We start from the raw sequence: 25284 nt of genomic DNA on the forward strand, positions 1-25284 counted from the left end.
AAAAAGAAGCCCGTAAGGTAAAACAGTATCTTTTGATGCTTCAAGGATTTCTCATGATACTGGCATCTCAGAATTCCCTACTGGTCCCCTAGTGACACCAGAAAAAGGATTCCAGAAATACTTCTAAGAGATTTCTCTGGGCACCCAAGCTTAATAAAAGAAAGTGCGAAAGGTTTTAGGGCTTAAAAAATCCACATATTAAAGAAAAAGAGGGAGGGAGGGAGGGAGGGAGGGAGGGAGGGAGGGAGGGAGGAGGGAAGAAAAGCAGCCTATAAATAGCAAAGGCAGCCTCTGAGGATCAGGTTTTAAGGGAAAGAAAAAGAGAACAAATGTGGTGTTTGGCAACTGCAACGAAATATGACTGTCAGAAAATTCCACAATCAAGACACCAGAATGTTTTCTGAAACATGGAGAGAGCAAAAACCAAGGGACACTAGGTGCTTCTGCATAAACTTTGTTTCACGATGATCCCGGCACACAAACGTGGAACAAAATCCCTTGTTGGGTAACTTTCCTCAGTCACAAAGAGCAGAATAGGGCCAGGCATAGGGCATTACTGCAAAGAGAAGTTTTCACAGGTCCTCTGCGGGCGGGGCGGGGCGGGGAGCAGAACAGTTTTCTACAGGTTATTTTACCCTGCCAGCCCCTGAAGCATGGGAATCTGAAACCTCTAGTCGTGCATCTTACACATGCCCTTTCTTTTTCTAACTCTAAGAAGGCCAAATAAGATTTACAGGTGGCTCTGCAGTTTCTTCAGGAAGGTTCTGGTATTAATCTATTCCCTAAATTCTTGGTCTAGTTGTCAGCAAGGTAGAAACAGGCAGCACAGCCTCTGCTAAAACACAGCAACAATTTTATCCGAAACAGGACGGACCTCTCTCCCTCTTTGTAAACAGAGTTGGCTATATAATATATATTTATATAATTCTTTTCTTAATGGAGATTTGATTCCAGCCTGGAGTGAGTGAGGTTGGGAATTGGGGTTTGGTTTATGAGAGTAATTTTGTCCCTTGTTTTCTCAATTCTCAGTCCAAATGCTTGCACGCTGGAAAATTCCAAATTAAAAGCCACAGGAAGGGAAAGGGTTTCAGAACATATTATCTCTTTGCCCGCACAAAGTACAAGGCGTTTGTTTTTGGATAGTACTTCACATTCTGCTTCTTGTCCATGAGTCCTCCAAATATGATGAGTTCACCCCTGCCTTGTGCCACCGTATGCAGGCTGGTTTCGGGAGGTCCAACCACAGAACTGCTATTAAATACTTTCCATTTGACTCGCCCCTTCTCCTTGGTGTCTTTAATGTCCAGCACGTACATCTGCATGGGCTTGCAGTTCATACTCTGGTACAAGGGTTTGCCAACATTTAGGGACTGTGGAGGGTGGTGGCCCAGGCGCCGGGCAATGGGAGGTAAGGAATGTCCATCTCCTTGGGCAGGCCCTGGGCGGGAAACGGGCACTGTTTCTCCACTGCTCAGGTTCTGGCTCCCAGGGGAGCCTGGAGAAGATCCCAGAGGAGGACTTAGTGCTGCGGAGGCTGGGGGGCCTTTGGACGACATTGCTTTGATGGCTTCTAGGCTCCGACGCAGGGCACCTGGGGAAACTGCTCCTGCAAGGGCGCTGGCCACGTGCGGTGGGGTATGCACACCATTTGTCTGTTCAGGAGGGTGTCTCAAACTTCCCCCAACTGTTCTGTTGTCCACAACATCCATGTGACTGCTACTGGAAGCAGGTTTCGGATCCCAGTTCAGATCCATTGATCCCAATCTTAGATCTTTCTGATCTGGTAGTGACCCTCGTCGGGGGGCCAAAGAAAGTCCCATTTTTAGGTCATATCCTTCAGTGGTAGATGGAGTGCTAGGAGATATAGCCTGTACAGGACTGTCCAAGGAAGAGCCACCTACAGCTGCTGATCCTGGAGATAAATTCCCACCATTGAGGATGGGAGAGCCATCGCCTCTGGCTGGGGAAAGGCTTCCTTCTCGGGAACTTGAGGGGGTCTGTCTTTGCGCTCTGGGCCTCAGTGTTCCCCAGCGGCCGTTAACACAGGGAGCTTCATCCATACTCCTTACCGGAGACTGAGAGCGGTATTCTCGAGGTTCGGGAACTAGGGCTGGAGGAGTGGCACTGATAGGTGATGGGCGAGAGTTCAAACTGGGGCTGAGTGGGGCTCGCCCACTAGGAGCCTGGCTGAAGACCACCACGCACTGCCCTACCTGGAAGACAAAAAACCTGTGCTCAGTTCTGATCACTCATTTAACCATCAAACATTTTATCATGAGCATCTGGGATGTGCCACGTGTTTTGTAGGTACCTGAGATGTAGAGGTGAAAAGATTGCAGTCTGCCCTCTAGGCTAGATGTGGGGATAGGTGGGAACAATTTGTTGCTACAGGGAGACATGTGCTACCATTTGAATTATCTCTACAGAATAGGGGTAGAGTGGAGGAAGGAATCAAGTATTTGTTTGGGGGACCCTGGGGCAAGTTTTAGAGACAAAGAGATGCTTAAAGCTGGGGCTTAAAGGATAAGTGAGGCCCATGTTAAGTTTTTCCATCTAGTGGCTCATGTATGTGAGAAATACCCAAAAAGCTATGGTCAATGTCCACCTCTTTTGTGACATCAAGGGGTTTTCAATTTCCATACAAAGTTGCTTGGAAATCTCATGAGTTAATTTGGCTTTAGAGTTTAGGATCTTTCCTTCTGCTGGCCTGTCAGTTCCCTACTTACTCGGCAAGCTGGATGGCACCACAGTTCTGGGGCCCCATGGTCTTCATTTTCCACCTTGAGTGGTTGCCAGGCCCAGGGACCTGAGTGCATGTGCAACAACCAAGCATCCTTGAACAGCTGTAAGAGAAGCACCAACAACAGGACTCAGGTGTGGTACATGTCACAAAACACATACACACACAGAGCTGGAATCTCAAAGTTGTGCTGTCTGTCATAGAGTGTGTGAATTCTTCAGAAAGAATAGCAAAATCTCTAGCTATTCATTCATTCATATATTACCGCTGGCCTGGCACGTGAAATTGTACTTGTGACCCCATGAATCAATTTTAAGTGGTTTTGAATTTTGCCTGTGGTTTTATGTGTGTGTGTGTACACTGATGAAAGGGTAGATAATACATACCCAGCATGTCTGAATCTGCATTCTTTTTTTTGGCGGTACGCGGGCCTCTCCCATCGCGGAGCGCAGGCTCAGTGGCCATGGCCCACGGGCCCAGCCGCTCCACGGCATGTGGGATCTTCCCGGACCGGGGCACGAACCCGTGTCCCCTGCATCGGCAGGCGGACTCTCTATCACTGTGCCACCAGGGAAGCCCTGAATCTGCATTCTTAAATAAATTCCATGTGAACTCTGGCCATTATCCACCTGCTTTTCTGTCCCACCCCTCCTTGAAAAAATGACAGCAGCAAACCTTATAGCCCAAAGACTAAGTGGGAGTTAGGAAGACTTTAGATATGAATATTCAATAGACGAATGTCTCTGATGAAAAGCCTCCCTCCGCAAAAAGAGAGTGGAGAAGAAGGCCAGAAAATACAAAGGCTACGTACCCAAAGTGGAAAAGGTATTTTCTAAATAAAAATGCTACAGAAATGGCCTTGTACACTTTTACAAGATGAGACAGGGGAAGCAAGTTTTGAATACTTAGCAGCATGTGCATGGGAACGCCATACCAGCAATACTCACAGCGTTGGGACCGCCACACCCTCCAAGGATTAAAATAGTTGCATCATCTATGACAATCTGGGGAGATGAAGAAATTTAAAATAAACCTACAAAGACATAGGCATCTGACCTCCTATACTTCAGTGGTAAATGAAAATAGTCTACTCAGCTCCCAAATGAGAGTCTTCTATTTACCATAAGATCTCCATTACCCAAACCACGTCAGTTCTGATCCTTGTAAACAAATTGCTGACGATTCACCTGAATGGATTCTTTGTTGATCAAACATTATTAACATGAGAGTGCCAACCACATAAAATGCAGGGTTCTCTTGAAAAATAAAAAAGCAAAGTAAACGCTTTCAGGAGAGGCATAATATAAAGCCAACAAAAATAATGATAACCCATTAGAAGTTGAAAAATAAATACCAGCAAGAAAGAATGATAAATTCTCTTTGGCTTATGTATGTTGGCATCTTACCTGCCTCCCTCCTCCCTCTCCTGTCCTAACTGTAAGATGCTACAGTGTTTGCTGAATAGTTATTTTAATTTCTGAGCACCTGAGATTGGCCACCTCGAGGATGAGGACTAGGGCCAGAGATGTTCGGCTTGGACCACGCCCACTGCTCGAGGTCAAGGACCCAGACGTCGTTGCTCCTGTAAGACAAGGACAAAAGAATGAAGCAGTTGGGAGCTCTCAGGGACCACAAGAACTGATATAAATGAAGTTACATTCATAAGGATGCCCCCCAAGAGTGTCATGCTCATAGCTAGCACTCAACTATATTTTTCTTCCCCTCCTTTCCCTGGAAAGGAGAGCTTCAAACCTTTGCTCTTTCCATTGACCCATAAGGCCTCATTTGAGTCATGTCTGTAGCCAAACAATAATACCTAAAGTTAGAGTTAATTAATTGGTGATAGCAGGAAATAGATACCAGTCATGATATAGTCTTTCAAAGGCAAAACCCACAAGGAAGAGAAAAAAATTATTCAAAAGGCAGTTCTATCATTGTCCAGGAGATAAAGATTTATTGACTTTGGCTACAAAAGGTAATTTCACCATGGCTAATGAAAGCTGCAGTTTTATCAAGGACAAATTGGCATCTCCAACCCTCAAGGGACCAGTATGGCAAGGACAGACTCCTAAATGGCAGTCTCTATTTTATGGTCCCCTCTCTACGGTCATTTATTCACACATAGAAACACAGGAGTAAGAACTCCAATACCGTAAGCCCTAAACCCTCTCATCTGCAGGGTAGAGCTCACATTGTCTCCTCCATACCGTTTTAAAATAAGAAGATGGAAAGTACCCTGAGGGGGAACAGGGTTGGATCTGGAATGGTTTTACTGCTGACAGCTCATCAACTTCCATTTCAAAGCACAGACGAAACAACCGCTACTGCTGCTAACGCCAAAGCAGACACACAGTGATTCAGACAGACTCTGCTCTGGGCCTGGCCTGGGCTGCCAGTTGTGGCCAGAGGTGGAGGGCAGTGGGCAGGGAGAACCACCTCACAGGAGATGTCAGGCCTGACAGTTTTCTTGCTCCTACCCATTCCCTCAATCCATCCTATTTGGAGAGTGAACCATTTCCACCTGTCCTGTCAATCTACCTCTCTCCTTCTCTAAAGCTGGGCCATAAAGGAGAAGAAGGAAAAGTACTCTGCTTCTTGGAGGGTGGCCTTCTGTAGGCACAGGTAGAAACAGACAAGGTGGAGGCCCCATCAGAACTTGATCCCACTGAATTGAACCACATATCAAGCAAAACAGAGATTCTACATAGCCCTGATTCTATGGAGCAAGTTTTTCAACTTATTGGTCTATGACTAGAATCAAAAAATGGAATACTAGGGGGTGAGATAATTATTGGATTAATTAGAACCATGCTCAGGAATACTGACCCTGACTAGTTTACTTTTCTGACCTAGTTTACTTTTCCAGGAGTATTTACGTTCAGGTTGATAGCGAGCAAACCAAATATACTTACATTTGCCGGGATCCTAGGGAGCCACCAAAGACAATCATTTTATCGTCTATCACACAAGAAGAATGCCCAGCCATGGGAGGTGGGCCATGGGTTGTCACAATGCAGTTCCACCTAATATAAAAAGACAGGAGGAAGCCAAGAAGTCAGCCCCTCTGCTTCTGGTCTTATGTGTTTAAGGTGGAAAACAGAAAGCAGGCATCCATTTAAAATGACAATCCTATCACCTTCAGTAGAGAAACTGTTAGGATAATATATGGAGGATGCCACAAGGTATTTATGCCTTTTCTACGAATCTGCTAGCGTTACGTACACTTTCAGCTTCTCATTGTGTATGGCTTGGAGGTAGAGTGATGAGAAAGCAATGACAAGGGATTCCATTATGGTTCCTTAGCTGCTTCGGCCTAGTTTGCTGAAGGAACACCACCTGCTATTTCTTCCTAGAGGCCTGATCTGATCGGTAGCAGCTGCCAAGAGCCCTGTACTAAGCAGTCCATTACAAGGAACAGAGGTTACTGTCATTTAAAAAAGACAAGTTTGTAAAACAACTGGAAGTCAGTCTTGGGGACAAAGCAGGGAGTAAAGAATCATCTGGATCCACAGCACTCCTGGGGAATCAGTAGCCAAAGCTGAAGAGCTCTCTATTCTTCAACTGTCTCATCATTTTTCTTGGAAGAGGAATAAATGTCTTCTACATTTTCTCTTTGGAATAAGCGTTCTTAACTTCAAGTTTTAAGGGGGTCCTGTAAACCCTCTGAAACTGTAGGCCAAATCTGCATATGTAAAAATTTTGTTTTTCTGGGAAAAGAGTCCAAAGCTTTCATCAAATTCTCAAAGAGATTCCTGGACACACAAAAAAAGATAAGGAATCCAAACATTTTAAATCTTCTACTCCAGATTGAAAGGATCTTATCTTTGTGGCTTACCAGTTTTTAGAGGGTGAGTAAGTATGTATTTCATCAAAGAACCTCTCTGGTTGGTGTAGGGGGTAAGGGCTTGGCCGTGTCCAACCACCAAACAGCACCAGCAGGTCCTTGTATACAACCAGAGTCGCGCCAGCTTTGGGGGAAGGATAGGACCCTGGGAGAAGTCAATAACAGCATGGTTAGGATTCAGGGCCTCACAAAAAACCATAAGTAGGCTGTCTATAGATCACCTTTTCCTGGAAGAGTGGCAAAACAGGAACCAATACTACAAAGCCATAAGGAAGAGGAGGAGACAAAACTGGGTTTGCAGGTCTGAGAGAAAACCATCCCCAATTTATACGTCTTTTATAACTGAAGTAAAGAAACCTGAATTACAGGAAAGTTACTTAGTCTCTCTCAGGCTTAGTTTGCTCACCTGAAATTAGGGATGAGAGTATATCTCATAAGGTTGTTTTGAGTATTAAATAGTATATTCAAAGCACCTAGCACAGTGCTGGGCACATAGCAGGTACTCAATAAATGTTGACTCTCCTGTCCGTCCCTTCAATAAGCTTAACAGAGATCACAAACGAAAGCATGTAAAGGATCCGGGGAGGAGTATATATAGAGGCTAGATACAACTTAAAAATAACTGCTGCTAACAAACATAGGTTAAAAAAAAAAAAAAAAAAAAAAGGAGGCAGAATGCAGTTCTCCTTTGTCCTATAAGTCAAATGTTAACATAGTGACCTTTGGGCCCCTAGCTATGGGCCTCACTAGCACAATGGAAGCGGACTTTCAAGGCTTGATATGAAAGCATTCCAATGAAACTGCAGCCAAGAGTGGCTACTAAGGCCCTCCAGGCTGGACCTCTGAGCTATGATTTCAAATTTCAAAACAATAGAAATCTGGCTTATGCTGGAAAACTTTACGGCTAACAAATGTCCCACAGAAGCATCATTTTTCAGAGCTTCTTGTCTTTGAAACAATAACGATTTCTCCCTATCTCTTACTCTACCTGCCACCTTTAGTTTGCTTAAGACCAAAGTAATTTGTCTCATCCAGTATTGACTAATACTGGAATATTAAAAAGAATTTTTGTTGTTGTTAAAGCTATAGGATCTATTTTTCAAAGGAAATCTTAAGCAGAAAGAATCCCAGCAGTATATTAACATGATAGCTGTGAGGTGCTCCAATTTAAGTGAATAACTCGGCCTCACCCTTCAGCAAGAGGTACGGGAACACAGTTTGAAAAGCCCTGCTCAGTCTGCTTTAATGGTGTCGATTACACAGTCCTGAGGTTGAGAAGGTGGAGAAGAGGACTGTCTTCCCTGGGATGCAACTTAAGAGTAACAACATGAGGAAAGTCCCTGGCGGTTTAGCGGTTAGGACTCTGTGCTCTCATTGCTGAGGGCCTGGGTTTAACTCTTGGTCAGGGAACTAAGATCCCACAAGCCTCATGGTGTGGTTAAAAAAAAAAAAAAAAAAGTAACAACATGATTTACTAGGAAGGTACCGGCACTCAGAATATGGAGTGAGCATCAGATATTTTGAATACTTTTCTAATAGAACACACATCAATCCAGACCAGGATCTGACCACAGAAACAAGTCTTCTCTAGGAATGGTTCTTGCTGAGACACTAGGTGAAGTATTCCATGAGTCAGTTCTTGCTATCCTCATATCTCACAGGAATCACGACTAAGGGGGCTACTCATGATATGTTGTCTTTCATACAATCTCATGATTTCTGGTTAAAAACTTTTGCCCTCCTAGGAGGAAGCCTCCTAGCCCAACTAGAAAGCCTAACTAATACAACAGTCTAGTTAAAATGCTAGTGTTACCCCCAAATGATTTAATTTGTGAAATACCAAACAAAGCTTCAAGTTCTTGCCCCTACTTTGGAACTCCTAAGTACTGTGAAAAAGTTGGAAAAAGCTAATAAAATATGTAACAGACTTCAGCAGAGTAGTAGCTTAAAAACTTTCCAGACTAAAATTTGGATTTGAATTTGAGATACTGGAAATCCCAGCCTTTAAATTGAGTGTATAAAGTGAAGAAGCAGAGAATTCCCTGGTGGTCCAGTGGTTAGGATTCTGTGCTTTCACTGCCGAGGGCCCAGGTTCTATCCCTGCTTGTTGAAATAAGAACTAAGATCCCGCAAGCTGCAAGGCGCACCCTCCCCCCACAGAAAAGTGAAGCAGCATACCAAGGTTCCCCCAATAAGCAAAACATGGAAACAAACAAAAATAGGATTTTTAACTTAAAATGAGCAGTTTGTATCAAAAAAGTTTAAGTGCATATGCTCTGAATCAGAAATTCCATTTCTAGCGATTAATCTAACAAGATAGCTGGGCAAATGAAAAAAGAAAAGATACAAGGATGCTTATTTGCAGTGTCTAAATAGATCAAGGAATATCCATATAAAAGAGTGGTTGGGAAAATTAAATGACTTAAATCACATAATGCATTTAGGACAGTGCCTGGTATTGTTATTATCATTGCTAAAGCAAATTAATACGACGTTAATACCAGGTCAATTGGCCACAGACATCTGATGGTACTGCTTTCTACATGGCACAAAGTTTATGAGAACAGAACTGAACTGGTGGACATATTTAACTACTACAATATGATTAGAGTATTCCTGGCAGAGTAACTATTTGGCTCAAGAAGTACAATAGAAATGAAATTGTAACTGATGCTACATGATATGAAAAGGAGGTCATCTCAAGTCCCAGAAGGGTAACTCAAATATACTTAATTATGATTTGGAAACAAAAACCAATGGTTAACATGATAAGACTAGTTAGGGTTTGCTCTTTCATGTGTACTATGTATTTCCTATAATATCTTTTGAAATAAATAACCAATACTTCATGAGGCAAGGCAAACCAATGTTTACCACTGCTGGGTGTAAAGATATTACAAATGTAGTATAAGAATACATACCTCTTAAGGGGAAAAACTAGTCATAGAATCAAAAAGAGTGTTTGTAAAACATAACAATATGTAAAATCAAACCCAAGTAAAGACTATACTTTAGACCTGCATGCCCAACACAGTCACCATTCAGCCACATGTGCTAGTGACTACTGAATTGGAAAGTACAGATACACAACATTTCCAGCATTACAGAGACAGTACTACTTTAGACAAACGATATTAACTTTATAAATTCTATGCCTATGTTCACAGGGTATGGGGAAGGTGGTAGGGGTGGATGGGTGACCTGACTGACTTTTAAGAGAAATTACAATTACTGCTACTTAAAACTATTACTGGGACTTCCCTGGTGGTGCAGTAGTTAAGAATTTGCCTGCCAATGCAAGGGACACGGGTTTGAGCCCTGGTCCGGGAAGCTGCCACATGCCGCAGAGCAACTAAGCCCGTGTGCCACAACTACCGAGCCCATGTGCCACAACTACTGAAGCCTGTGTGCCACAACTACTGAAGCCCGTGCGCCTAGAGCCCATGCTCTGCAACAAGAGAAGCCACTGCAATGAGAAACCCGTACACCACAACAAAGAGTAGCCCACACTCGCTGCAACTAGAGAAAGCCTGTGTGCAGCAACAAAGACCCAACGCAGACAAAAATAAAATTAATTAATAAAAAATAAAGTTAAAAGACTTTAAAAAACCTATTACTACTGCTACTAATGATAATGACGAATGTTTACTGAGCATTTATTATATGCTAAGCACATTTCTAAGTACTCTGCATGTATTAAGTAATTTAATCCTTCCAAAACTCTAGTTTTACCTCCATTTTATGTTTTTTTTTGTTTTTGGCCATACCACACAACATGTGGGATCTTAGTTCCCAGACCAGGGATCAAACCCGTGCCCACTGCAGTGGAGGTGTGGAGTCTTAACCACTGGACCACCAAAGAAGTTCCTTTATTTCCATTTTACAGATGAGAATACCGAGGCATAGCTTACACTCATTCTCTAGATTGTTCTTCATGCACACAGATACAATCCTTCTGAGTAGTTACCACAGACAAGTCAGGCACCTCAAAAGGTCTGAGTGTTTCAAAGCTGAAAAAGTTCTTTCCTAAATCTTTTTTTTTAAGTTCCTTTGTATTAAAAAATTTTTTTTAATTGAAATATAGTTGATTTACAACCTAAATCTTTCTTTCCGGGCCTCTCACTGCTGTGGCCTCTCCATTGCGGAGCACAGGCTCCGGACGCGCAGGCTCAGTGGCCATGGCTCACGGGCCCAGCCGCTCCGTGGCATGTGGGATCTTCCTGGACCAGGGCATGAACCCACGTCCCCTGCATCGGCAGGCGGACTCTCAACCACTGCGCCACCAGGGAAGCCCTACAACCTAAATCTTAATTAATTAAAGCCACAGACCTAGAAGAGACAGATAAGTAAATTGAACAGAAGGCTATTCTTAGGATCTCTTTACCACAAGGCTCTGGGTCACACTCTACCTCTAATATAGACAGGACCCTTTATTTGTTCTCCAGGCTCTCCAAAGAAAGTAAACTGGGACCAGTGACAATGATAAATCAATCCTTAAGGATTATCTTAAATAAGGGCTTCCTGAAATGACTTCTCAAATATCTTGACCTTTAAGAAAGCCAAAAAATTTCCCTCTACTTCTTATCCAAAGAAGTAGGAGAATCCTCTCATCCAAAATTTCCAAGGTCTGTTTTGTCACATATGGAAGCTTTAATTTCAGCATCATACTATCTTGACAGCTATATAGAGTCATACTGAAAAGTTAAATAGTGCTTCTCCACCTCAATTTATAAGGAAAGTGGGGGGAAAGTTACCCTACAGGAACAAATGAAGCAGGGGGGAGGGAGGGCACAGAATTCAACATACAACCTCTGTACAGTTGGTGCAGCAACAAGAGGTCAAAGACACTGGTGTGTCAAATTTTCTGTGACCCAATCATGCACGTAATGCTTACATTATTTGTTGCAAATTGGATACTTTAAAATTCCTGTTACTTGAAGAAATCAATATTGTAGAGCCTTTGCCAAGAGCCCCTAATTTTATCATTTTTTAAATTTACGTATTTCCTATTTTGAATTTGTTTAAAGCAAAGGGTCTTCAATTCCCCTCCCAATTATCTTAATGCAAGGTCCACAAATGAAATGAATTAAATTTATGGTGAGATCAGAGACTGCAGAGGTCAATGAATTTTGGCAACTTCTATATCTTAAAGAATAAACAGTCTATTTATCCGAGTTCTGGAAAGCAAACAATATCTTTACCAGAATTCTCAGAAAAACAAGAAAACTCATTTTCAAATTACATACCTTTATTTGCTGTTTTAAAGTTCCAAGAAAAGCAAGCTATGTAAAGAGTAGTATTTACAAACTTTATTAAACTTTATTAAAAAACAAACAAACAAACAAAATGACCATACGTTATTGGGCAAGGAAAGTAACTTTTATATGGACTATGCCTAGATAAAATATCAGGTCCTAAACTTTGAAGAACTGCACCTATGTGCAAGCAATTCATTCCATAGCTAGAATGACGTCACATGGTTGTTTAACACACCCACCTATGACATTAGAGAGGGGATGAGTCACTGGAAATCTTGTACAGTACAGGGCAGTCTGACAACAGAAGACCTTCCACAGTTAAAAGGCCCATTATCATCATGGTGACATATGATAAAATAAATATCCTTCCTTCAAGAAAACTTATAAATGGATTAGGACCTTTCTCGGCCTGCCTTCAAAATATGAGGTCACTGGGGCTCTAGACAGTCTAAGTATCATTGTAACACAGAAGTGGAGTTAGAAAGGGTGTCACTCCCAAGTCGGTTCTCATCAAGCACCACAGGACCCAATATGCCCACGTCAGACTTGGACAGACATGTTACTTAAGCTCGTTCCTCTCAGAGCTGATGGCTATCCTCACCGGCTTCTTTCCCCAAACACTAAAGGCTTCTAATCACACAGGAGATATGATCAATGGAGCAAGTTTCAAAACAAGGCACAAGCCAAAAAGGCATCTGTGGGAAACTGGATAATCAGATAGGCACCCTATACACAGAACAAACATTCCCTAAAATCACTAATTGGCTCCATGTTTCCCAATATTCCTATGAAATCAGAAGAAATTTTCACATATGAAAGACAGTGGTAGAAATACAAGGCATTCTCGTTGACTTTTGCAAAGACGATGGTGAAACAGCGAAGCGATGCCAAATTCTGGTTTGGTTTCTATGCCACTTTCCCACAACTGCGGTGTCTACTCACGTAGACCCTAGCACTAGAAGAGAAGTGCGATTGTTTGATACAAGATAAAACAAGCACCCATTCTAATTGGGGGTGCCTGTATTTTATGCGTGACTAAAAAGCTACTTTTACTTCTCCATACTGTGAGCATTATTTATTAATATTATTGGTTTACTATTCAGATGTTATAGTTACCATTCCCCTCGAGCTGTAGTTCTCAAACTTCAGTTGTATCAGAAGTAGCTGAAGGACTTGTTACAACACAGGTTGCTGGGACCCATTTCTGAGTTTCCTATGTAGTAGGTATGGGGTAGGGTCCATGAAGTTGCATTTCTAACAAGTTCCCAGGTGATGCTGATGTTTGGGGACTAGACTTTGAGAACCATGTTGCAGAGAGTTAAATAATCCTTGGGTGAACCTGTTAGAAAATGCTCGAAGATGACATTAAAAGGGCATGTGGTCAGCCTTTTGACTTTTTCCCCAGTTTATATGATTTTCCTTAACACTGAATCTATCCAGACTTCTTCTGTACATACACTCTGTTTATGACTATATGAACATGGGTCCAAAGTGGGTTTTCCCTGACAAGTGCTTTGATTAAATGGGTGTTGAGGGGCTTCCCTGGTGGCGCAGTGGTTGAGAGTCCGCCTGCCGATGCAGGGGACGCGGGTTCGTGCCCCAGTCTGGGAAGATCCCACATGCTGTGGAGCCGCTGAGCCTGTGAGCCATGGCCACTGAGCCTGCGCGTCCAGAGCCTGTGCTCCGCAACGGGAGAGGCCACAACAGTGAGAGGCCCGCATACCACAAAAAAAAAAAAAAAAAAAAAGGGGGGGGGTGCTGAAAGGAACTACTTTAACATTTTCAATACACAAATATTTCCTTGGTCATCCTCGTCTACATGTTACTGAACCTACACTCTTCAAAATAAATAAATAGAAAAAAATTGTTCCACCTACTGCTTTCAGACAAGTCACTTTAAGACTTATTTACAGCAACATAAGTGACTTGCTAATAGTTCTCCATGACTCTGAAAATAGAAAGATCTAATACTAGGAATTAGGTACTTATAAGAGGTAAAGTTTGAAAACAAGAAAACTATGAGCATGAAAAATTTTACCAAGGGGGACTCACTAGCATGCCAATTAATCCAGAAGAAAAGTACTGGAAAAAAAATCTCCACTTCGCTCACGGAATTACAGAACGCTTTGCAGTGTGATTTGCTTTTTTAAAAAGGGGCTCTAACTTGCTTCTTAACTGGAAGTCAAAAACTTTTCCCTGGATGCTTTCAAATAATTACTATTTTGTAGTAATGATGCCAAAGGGGACATTAAAGAATGAATAATGGGACTGAGGTTTCAGGGCATACTCTCCATCTCATATTAACAACTCCTCACTCACACTCACTTTCTCAGGGTAGGTCCAATGAAAGGCATTCACTCGCAGCTCCAAATGAGGTACACTCGTCCATCCCACACAAAACTGGCCTTGAGGGCAAAATAAGACCAGATAGACCAGATTAACCAACAACCCTACCTCACAGTTTCTCGTCTGTGGTAGTGAGGAGCCTGAGTTGGTGTGTGTGTGGGGGGGGGGGGTGGGGGAGGGAGTAGGGGGAGATGAATTTTGCTGATAGGACCCAAGCTGGGTCTTGGGAAGTGGACCAAGCCCTTGGTGTGAGAGAGCTGTCATTATGGTAGTGTGTGAAGTGACTGACCTTGGTAGCACGACTCACAGGTCAAGAGAAGGATAATTTGGAGAGGTATTTCCCAGAACACCACATTAGCATCTGAAATCAGAGAACCTACAGGGCACAAGAATGTAGGCTGGCACTTATAACTTAGGAGGGAAGAGACCCTTTAAAGAAAAACTACTGGAGTTATAATTTAACTGCTTACATCTCTAAACTGGTTTGATTTTATAGGTAATACTTTGTAATCAGAACAAGAAAAGCATGTTTCATGGTTTTATGACTTGAGGAAGGGGGAGACAAAAGGAAAACTGAGAAGAACACAATCCATGAGTATAAAGTCTGTCTTGGGCACTCTAAACACCTTGAAGACTAATAACTGTTCAGAATGGTCTCCAAAGTATGCAGCCAGGACCACAGAGGTTCCATCTGGAACAGGTATCAGTTTCTCTTCAGCTAATGAAAATGTTTCCAATTTAACTTCAATGTGGCCAATAATAATTATGTTGAGTCTCCTCAATTATTTACATGCCCAGGGAAGATACAAAACTATAATGCCTGTTTTAAAGAACAAAGGTAGGAGATAAATATAAAGTTACTCTTTGGCAAAGTCACTACAGAACCCCTGAACTCCTGCTTTCCAAGACTTGATTCTAGCCAACTGTGCTCTTTAATTCTAAAATAGGGACTTAAGTTAGTCACCAAGGACATGGTACTGGATGCAAGAGAACTAAGTTCTTCTAGACATGGCTTTCTTCAGGATCAGCACATTCCTTCCCATGCTGGGCTGAAGACCCTCCTAGGGGAGGGAGGGGTGGATGGAGAGGGACATCCTTTATCTAACCTCAATCTGAGCATTTAGTACAGTACTGAAATTATCCATTTAGAATCTCCCAATAAGATTATATTATTATATTATCCTAGAGAACAGCAACTATTTCTCATGAAAATGTTTGCAGAACTGAACCCCTCCAAGGAAGCCGAATGGTTATGGATCCCTTGTGGGCTGGGATAAGACCTGGCTCCAGTTAACCACAACCTACCCTGGAGGTATCAGTGTGCCTTTCAGCAGGGGAAAGACCAAACACTTCTTTAGGTGTTCCCCTCACACTCCAATTTTTTTTTTTCCTTGTCCTATTTTTTTCCTCAGTTGCAACATGGTCAGAAAGTTACTGATTGATATCAAAACAACTCACTAATATTAGACAAAGCTTGTCTGGATCTCAGGCTTCAGGGCACACATTTTCAGTATTACAATTACACCCACATCTTTAAAAACATCACTCCCTGGGTAATTTACAGAACATCCAAAACAAGAGGAACTTTTATAATAGGCATGAGAAACTTTTAGATCCTGTATAACTATACAGGCCATAGGCATGAACAAAAAGAAATTCCCGGTTGGCACTGTTTTCACTTCTAAACAAACCCACATGAAAGACCACTTGATAAATAAGGCAGCACTTATCAGTTAAAAACCAACAACATGAAAACCAGTAACAGTTCCTTGTTACCATTTTAAGTAGTCTTTTGATTCAATTTCTGGGGAAGGAGATGAGGTCCAGAGTCTGAGTTTAATCTGGTAATTTGTTAATTGCAGTTCTCAGGGTTGGGGGTAGGGGTGGGGTGCCCTTTTAAGTGGTTCTGTTTAGAAGTCAAAACAATGTTGCTAGTCATAAAGTTTCTGGCCTGGTAACAAAACAGGAAAATCCTAGTCAGGCAGGAGAGAGATAAACTGAAATATGGTATAACCTTATTTATTCTCTTCCTTAGAGGACTAAAGTTCACCCAGATTTGTGCTATGCAAGTTTCCCCACTCTTCTCTCCACCAGGAGAGAATGTGTACCCACCTTAGAAAAGCATGTATTCTGGAAAAATCCCAGGATCTGAACTTTATAAATAAACAGAAAGGATTCCTTCCTTTCCTAGGGGAACCCACTGGCTCTGCTCTCATTCACATCTCCCGAGACCACCACAGATCCAGGCTGTTCCAGGATTGCATAGGGCTAGAGGAGACAAGGAGAAATCACCAACTCATGAAGAAGATTAACCAGGAACGGGTCCATGAAGCAGGAAAGAGCTCACTCAACAAAGAATTTAAAGGAGTCACTTAACATCCTATGCCTTCCTCAAAGCGATTAGCACTATGGTGTCTGGGTCCTGGGTGCCTTCCTACTATGAAAACAAAAAAATGGAGATGGAGATTCAAATATGTCAGAGTTATTTTAAGCAAAATCACACAATCTTAATAAAAACAACTAGTCTTGGGCTTCCCTGGTGGCGCAGCAGTTAAGAATCCGCCTGCCAGTGCAGGGGACACGGGTTCGTTTCCTGGTCCAGGAAGATCCCACATGCCACGGAGCAACTAAGCCCACGTGCCGCAACTTCTGAGCCTGCGCTCTAGAGCCCGTGAGCCTCAACTACCGAAGCCCACATGTCTAAAGCCTGTGCTCCACAACAAGAGAAGCCACCGAGATGAGAAGCCCGTGCACCACAACGAAGACCCAACTCAGCCAAAAATAAATAAAGAAATTTCAAAACAAAATGAAACAACTAGTCTTAAAAATAAATTGTACCAGGGAATCCTGTGGCAGTCCAATGGTTAGGACTTGGCGCTTTCACTGCCAGGGCCGGGGTTCGATCCCTGGTTGGGGAACTAAGATCCCGCAAGCTAAACGGCGGGGCCAAAAAAAAAAAAAGGTAACAAATTATGAACAGAATCCTATTTCATTAGTTTACTACTTTTCTCCTCATAAGTCATATTTCTTTTAAAAACCTATCCATCCATATAAGTCCTGGCTCTATATACATTTTATAACTTATTTAAACACCTCCATCTACTTTCTTGCACCACCAGTTATTTTCCTCTTAGTTCTTTATATTTTCTTTGTATTGATTTGTTTATTGTCTTATAGATCTTGCTGCTTGTTCATATCTATATCTGCAGTACTTAGAACAGCACTGGGCATAAATACTCAATAAATAAAGGCATGAAAATGAACAAACAAAGGAATGAATGCACTTTTCAAGCTTTGGGAACTCGAGGATAACTTATGACCACTCTCTACACTCCTCAGCTAGGACTTCAGTATATATATAAAGGTGTATTGTATATAATCTGAACAAAAACTATGAAATGTAGGTATTACCATGTCTACCTTATAGGTGAGGCAAATGAAATGTTAAACAACCTGTCTAAGGTCATCCAGTTACTAAGCAACCTTAGCCTGAAGAGATCAGATGCAAACCTGTGTTTGCTCAGCACAAAAACCATGCTCTTAATGGTACTACCACCAACTAGCCTTCTTCCTCCCATCACTTTAGGTTATGAGGCCCTAATAATGAGTGTACCTTTAATTACTAGCTGAGTGGTCTTTTCTCTTCAAACCTCTAAAATACTTAGTTATATCAACATATCCTCCTACTTAGAGCAAGACTAAGTGAGGAGAGAACTCTCTGGGTACTTAGTGTGTCTAGAATATTCTTTTATTTATTTATTTATTTTTGTCTGCGTTGGGTCTTCGTTGCTGCACGCGGGCTTTTCTCTAGTTGAGGCGGGCGGGGGCTACTCTTCGTTGTGCACAGGCTTCTCATTGCAGTGGCTTCTCTTGTTGCACAGCACGGGCTCTAGGCATGTGGGCTTCAGTAGTTGTGGTGCACGGGCTCAGTAGTTGTGGCTCGTGAGCTCTAGAGCTCAGGCTCAGTAGTTGTGGTGCTCAGGCTTAGCTGCTCCGTGGCATGTGGGATCCTCCTGGACCAGGGCTCAAACCCGTGTCCCCTGCATTGGCAAGCGGGTTCTTAACCACTGCGCCACCAGGGAAGCCCCCTAGAATATTCTTTAAAGTTGACAAGTAGGTCTTAAGTAAGAAATGAGTGCATATGTCCACAAACAAATTTATGTAAGAATGTTGTCTGCAGCTATATTCAAAGTGGAAATAACCCAAGTATCCATCAACAGGAGAATGGGTTCAAAAAAAAGTGGTATATTCACGTTATGGAATACTGACAGCAATGAAAAGGAATAAACCACTGATAGATGCAACCACATGGATGAATCTTAAAAAAAAAAACCAAGATGAATCTCAAAAAAATCTCTTGGAAGTCAGAATAGTGGTTACCTCTGTGTGGAGTGGTACTGACAGGAAAGGGGCACAGGGAGCTTTCTGAAGTTATAGCAGTATTTTGTATCTTGATCTAGGTGATCATCACATGGCCGTATACATATGTAAAAAAGTCTTTGAGTTATACACTTAAGATTTGTTCATTTCCCTATATGTAAACTGTCTTAATAAATTTATTGTTAAGAAAGAAAAAGTGGCTAATGCCAAAGCTAATGTTAAAGCATGCTACACTGTTGTCACATGGCATCACCCACTACTTTCACCAGTAAACAGAAATACCAGCAATCCATTGTCAGAATTAAAATTCATTATGTGAGGTCTTTAAGAACACATTCCTCATTTAATATCTAACCACTCTATAACTCATATATACATATAAATCAAATAGCAACAAACATTTTAAGACTGGGCAATGGGATTTCACAAAGCTTACTAAAATGGGAAGAGAAAGCAAGAAAGGAACACAGTGTAAAAGCCAACAAACCACATATAAAATCCATAGCCCACAGTCACTTTCAAGAGAACTACAGAAAAGAGAAAATAATCAGGGGTACTACTTGTTTGACAAGTAGTCAATTAAAGTATAGTTCAAGAGTTCATCTCCCAAAGAAGAGATGAGAGGTAGCTTCTGAGCTTTGAAAGGATAAAGTAGTTTCCCAGAATTCAGGCTGATATTTTTAAGTTAATAAATGACCAAACACAACTCTCAGCTGGGAAGAGCACCCTGTAGATTCTTTACAAAATCTCCTCAAGGTTAAGAGAGTTGGAAAACTTGAGAAACTGGCCTGATCCTGGATTGTAAACAGCCAAACAACATGCACTGGACACGAGGTGGTACACTGTAGTGCTGAGTGTACTAGAAACCAACAGGGTCATTCATGGGGAAGGAGAAGTCAGAAATAACACAAGGACAATACCTTTTGTGTTCCCCCATACAGGACTAGCTTTCTAAAACTTCATTCAGGACACAACATTAATAAATCATACAAAATGAAGTTTACTGTGGTCATAAAACATGAAGTGCTCTTGCCCGGGGTAGGGAATTATGTGTATACCTAACAATAAACAGAAACACTAGATGGTCTGAGAGTTTTACTGACAAGGAATCCAAGAGCAACCAAAAATTGCCTGTCAAGATAGTAGGCAGACATGAACACACGTGTAGATATGAAAGCTCAGAATTCTAAAGAAAGTCACTGCTTATATTCTCAATGACACTCTGAACTTCTATCTAAAATAAGAAAAAAGATTAGAAGGTTTTAAGAAAGGACAGGAAAGGCTCATGAGTTGGACCAAATGAATAAAGTTAAAGGATATAGAATTTCCAGCATGGAAGAGATAAACTAAGGACAGATTTTAATACATTTTGGTAATCAATACATCTGGTAGTCAAGAAAAGATCTGTAGGTAAGAACGAATTGGGACTTCTCCTTTACGAAGAAAATATTAAAACAATGAGATCAATGATTTGTTTTTATGACAGAAGAGAAGCTTGAAGTGTATTTGAAAGGCATGCAACCGTGTCCTCTTGCTACACAGTCTGATATTTACCAGTTGATAAGCATCCATTTCTCCCCCTTCTCCATAGACAGGTATTCTCAGAACACATTTACATATAATGGTGATTTTTTTAAAAAATAATGTATAAAGTGTTTAGATGCAAAGCAACGTTAAAAAGCAGAATCTAATGCCTATAAGTACACTAATACATTTTATTCTAAAAAATTCCACATCCAGCTATTTCACTGTCAGCATTGACATTTGGGACCTAAGGCAAGGGAAGGACTGGGTGATCTTTTCCTGAACACATTTTTCTGTCAGCTGTTTTGGTTATATCTGGTGCCAGGTATCAGTCCCAGACTTCCTTCTTTCCAGGTGATATTACCACAGGCTCAGGAAAGGGCAGTAGAAAACCTAAGAGTAAGCTTTTCCACTAGACACAGAACAGAAAGCTTCATCAATGGATCCAAGAACCCTATGAGTATCATTTTTAAGGTATCATTTACACAGAAGAGAAACAGTGACACTCTGGGCAGTTATTTCTGGATAGTTCCAGCACTTCTCAGCTTCTGAGGATATTCTGGCCTTCCTATAAACATCTGATATGACTAATACTCTTTCTTTTTCCTGCCCCTGACTCCAAAAGTAGACTTTCTGCAGGATTACTCAGTGATTTTGTAAGATGTGATTTTCTCTTGGGGAAGGGTCCTAAGGAAACAAAATTATTTCCAACAGAGCTTCTGACTCTGGATAGCTGGAAGGATCTTGATTGGGTTAAGTCATAATAAAAGAGAGATTCTGTCTTCAGTATCCTCCTGCTTCCCACCAAAAAATTTAAAAAGGCAAATCGTGTTGATATTTTAAAATTCTCTAAGCTGCGAAAAGGCTTCTTTGCTGATATACCCTCTGCTCATCATTCTTTCCTGACTCTGATGATAGACATAATGGCCAGACAGCTTAGTTATTCTCCCTCGAATTGAATATCAAGGACCAAGGGCAACTATAAATAAAGAAAAGAGAATCACAGGAAAATAAACAAACTTTAAAAAAGAATTTTAAAAGGAGGGGGAAAAAAAGAATAATTATTATAGTGGAGAAATCTAATAAACACTATCTCAGCCAGGTGATAAGGCTGACATCAACAGTGATAAATCATGGTGATAGCATTTACCCTTGATGGGATGGGATGAAAAGGGCACTATACCACTATGGTCTTCTTCCCCCAAATCCATAACTCTAGTCTAACCATAAGAAAAACATCAGACAAACCACAACTGAATGATAGTCCACAAAATACCCCTAAAACTGTCAAGATCAACAAACGAGGAAGTCTGGGAAACTGTCATAGCCAAGAGGAACCTAAGGAGACTTGAAGACTAAATGTAATGTGTCCTGGATGAGATCTTGGAACAGAAAAAGGACATCAGAATAAAAAAATAAGGAAATGTGAATAAAGTATGGACTTCAGTTAATAATAATGTATCGGGCTTCCCTGGTGGCGCAGTGGTTGAGAGTCCGCCTGCCGATGCAGGGGACATGGGTTCATGCCCCGGTCCAGGAAGATCCCACATGCTGCGGAGCGGCTGTGCCCGTGGGCCATGGCCGCTGAGCCTGCGCGTCCGGAGCCTGTTGCTCCGCAACGGGAGAGGTCACAACAGTGAGAGGCCCGCGTACCACAAACAAACAAAAACAAAAAACAAAAACAAACAAACAAAAAAATAATGTATCAATATTGGTTCATTAATTGTCATAAATGTACTATTATGACTAGATGTTAACAACACAGAAAACTGGTTGTGGGAACTCTGTTCTATTCTAAAATTTAAAAGTCCATTTAAAAAGTAAAATTGATAATGTGAAACTAGCAAACTATAGAATAAAATAAAACTACTCACAGCATGTCATAGTAGAAAAAAACACAGACTCTAGAGACAAAATCTTGCGTTTCAATCACTGCTCCGTCACTTATTGGCTGTGTGATCTTAGGTAAATTATTAGGTGATTCTCTGAGCTTCAGTTTCCTCACCTGCAAAATGGGGATAATAGTAGTGCCAACCTAGTTGGGTTGGTTTGAAAGTTAGGTAGTATGTATGAAGAGTCTGGGGCAACCAACACCCAAAACCTTTCTCCATAATCATTTCCTCAGAAAGTAGGCTATTCCTAACTAGGGTAACAGGTAGCTAGTTCTACAAAGAAGCAGCTAAGAGAGCACAGAGAGGCCATTCTTAACAACAGTTAGGGAGTCCAGTTTGGCACACACCCACCTAATAGACTGTGACAACAAAGTAAGGTCACAGTTTGTACAGTAAGAAAGCAAGAAGATTTCACAGCAATCCAGGGTTTCCAAATTTAGCTAGGTTTAGAATCCACTGGGACATTTTCTTTTTTAAAATGCAGCTCTGCCACTCTATCCCCAATCCCTTGAGAACAGGCGAGTGACTGTTATGAGGCTGAGGAATCTATATTTTTAGTAAGTTTCCCAGGTGATTTGCTGTGTAGTTTTAGGAACAGTGGTCTTGTCTCTTCCTCTTTATACAGTGAAGGAAATTGAGGCCCAGAAAATGCAGACGTGATTAACTTCAAAAGCAAGTAGCTCAGAAGTAGCAAGGCCAAGATCAGAACAGGCATCTAGTACGTGTGTCTCAGACCTTGATATGTTTTTCTAAAACAAAGGGCCTGAACCACCACCCATCATTTGGAACTCCACGTGTGACTAAAAGGGAAGAAACTAGAAAGGGGAAAAAAAAATCCTTGGGAAAGAAGATTCTATGGGGAGAATGTGGTAGGAAAATCAACTGTGCTCCAGGACTAGAGTTGACAGGCTAAGCTTTAAATCTTTACCTGACATTTATAGGCTCTCCCAAATTTTACAGACTCTCATAACTATAGAGAGTTTTAAAACTGAAATGTGTTCCCCTTTTGTAAATGGGTGTGAGCTAATGTTTAATAAGTTTAAAAAATCACAACAACAGTCCAATATTAAACGTAAATATTTCTACTTGAAAATTTCTACCTGGATTTAAAGTAACCAAAAAAGGCTGTGACTTAACGACATTATATATTAAACAGATGCCAAAATTGGCTTGGTTTGAATAAAGGGTATTTTAGAAAGAGTGGTTCAGACAGTAGTCTTTTGAAGCACCTGTCCTAAGAACTGCTCATTTGCTTTGGGAATTGAACACAGGCTGAGTCAAACAAAACTAAGAGTGAAGGTGTTACCTTAGTACAATACCGGAAGTCGAAACATTCAACTTCCTAGAACCGCCTGGCAAAGGCTACAATGAATATAATTGTACATTCATAACCACCAGCCAAGATTTCCAAGGGCTTCTGTTCTGTTCCATTCTTAATTATTTTATCTGAGTGATGAAGCAATCAGTAGAGAACTTCCACCAGTTCCCACATCTACCCATCCACCAGCATCCGTAATCTGATATTCCTTCTTGTTCCTTCGGATAAAGGGTCAGTGTTCCTATCCACAGTCAAGCCCTCCACCTGTATAGTAGATTCTGCCTTTGTCACTGTGTGAAGACACTGTCCTAGCAATTAATTCTTCCTCTTTATCCAAACCAATTCCTCCCTCTAGAAGATCATTCCCATCAGCAAATAAACATGTTATATCTGTCATCTTAAAAAAAGAAAAAAACTCTCAATTCTACATTCATCTCTACTTAGCACCTCACTCCCCTGCTCTCCTTTATAGTAACACTCTTTTTTAAAAATTAATGTATTGTTCATACTTACTATCTCTAACTCCTCTCTTCCCATTCTCTTAGAACCATTCCAAGTAGGCTTCGGCCTTACCTCTCACTGAAAATACTCCATTAAATTCAGTCAGTTCTCAGTCACATGACGTGACCTCTTAGCTGCATACGACATGGTTGACTATTTCCTCCTCTTCTGGAAACATGTGCAAGTATGGTAGCTTCCAAGATGCCACATTCCCCTGGTTTTCTCATGCCACTGCCCCCACCCCCCCAACCTTGCTCTTTTTCTAATGTTTTGCCGTTTCCCTCTCCTCCCTGATTTCCAGATGGTGGAGTCTCCCAGACTTAGCCTCTCTATCTTCACTCACTCCCTTGGCAATCTCATCCAGTCTCACGGCTTTAAATGCATCTACATGACTCTCATTTGGCTATCGACACAAAAATCTCTAGCCTGCGTTTCTCCCCTGAACTCCAGGCACATACCTTTTTCTACCTGGATGTCCTAATGTCCATTTCAAACTTAACATGCTTCAAACTGAATCTCTCATCTCTCCTGCACTTTGCCAACCCTGGCCACCCACAGTCTTACTCATCTCAGTGAATGGCAACTCTATTCCTTCAAGTGCCTAGGCTAAAAATCCTTACAGCCATCCTTGACTCCTCTCTTTCACACTCCATATCCAAACTGTGGGCTCTATCCAATGCATTCAATTTTTATCTTTCTGCTAACACCCTAGTCCAAATCACCATCATTTCTTGCTTAGACTATTGCTACCATTTCTTAACTGATCTCCTCGCTTCTACACTTGCCATCTGACAGTCTTCTCAGCAACCTAAATCATCAGCCATCTCACTCAAAGAATATGACAAAGTCCACGAAGTCCTTATAACAGCCAGAAAGCCTTATATGTAGGACACCCTCTCCTCCATTATTTGTCCAACCTCTCCTAGTACAGTCTCCTTTGTTCACTCTGTTCCAGCCACACAGGATTCGCATTATCCCTTGACTGTCCCAAGCACACTCTCACCTCTGAACCCTTGCACTGATTATTCTTTAGAATGTTGTTTCCTTAGATATCCACATGGTTCACTTCTTGTACCCATCAAGTCTTTGTTCTAATGTCACCTTCTCCATGAGGTCTACCGTGATCTCCCTAGTTATAATCTCCCCTATTCCTCATCCCCTTTACTATGCTATAGCTTTGCTTCAATAGCATTAATCTTCTTCTAATATATTATATTAGGTACTTGTCATTTTATTTTATTTTAAAAATCTATTTAGGGCTTCCCTGGTGGCGCAGTGGTTGGGAGTCTGCCTGCCGATGCAGGGGACATGGGTTCGTGCCCCAGTCCGGGAAGATCCCACATGCCGCGGAGCGGCTAGGCCTGTGAGCCATGGCCGCTGAGCCTGCACGTCCGGAGCCTGTGCTCCGCAACGGGAGAGGCCACAACAGTGATAGGCCCGTGTACTGCAAAAAAAAAAAAAAAAAATCTATTTATTTTTGG

At 41.6% G+C, this 25284-nt stretch overlaps 1 protein-coding gene across 1 annotated transcript in view; it reads right to left on the bottom strand.

The window, feature by feature from the left end:
- Positions 1–836: 836 nt before the first annotated feature.
- FBXO42 (F-box protein 42) overlaps positions 837–25284 on the bottom strand; it is a 94858-nt gene continuing 70410 nt past the window's right edge. Inside the window, exons 5-10 of the mRNA XM_065885947.1 lie at positions 6576–6729; positions 5653–5763; positions 4226–4322; positions 3688–3744; positions 2727–2843; positions 837–2213 (exon numbers count right to left, since the gene is read on the bottom strand). Of these exons, the coding sequence (XP_065742019.1) occupies positions 1098–2213; positions 2727–2843; positions 3688–3744; positions 4226–4322; positions 5653–5763; positions 6576–6729 (1652 nt within the window). The 3' untranslated portion in view covers positions 837–1097. The remainder of the gene's footprint in view (positions 2214–2726; positions 2844–3687; positions 3745–4225; positions 4323–5652; positions 5764–6575; positions 6730–25284) is intronic.

This window comes from Phocoena phocoena, chromosome 1 (genome assembly GCF_963924675.1).
Source record: "Phocoena phocoena chromosome 1, mPhoPho1.1, whole genome shotgun sequence".
In the NCBI taxonomy this organism is placed as follows: Eukaryota; Metazoa; Chordata; class Mammalia; order Artiodactyla; family Phocoenidae; genus Phocoena; species Phocoena phocoena.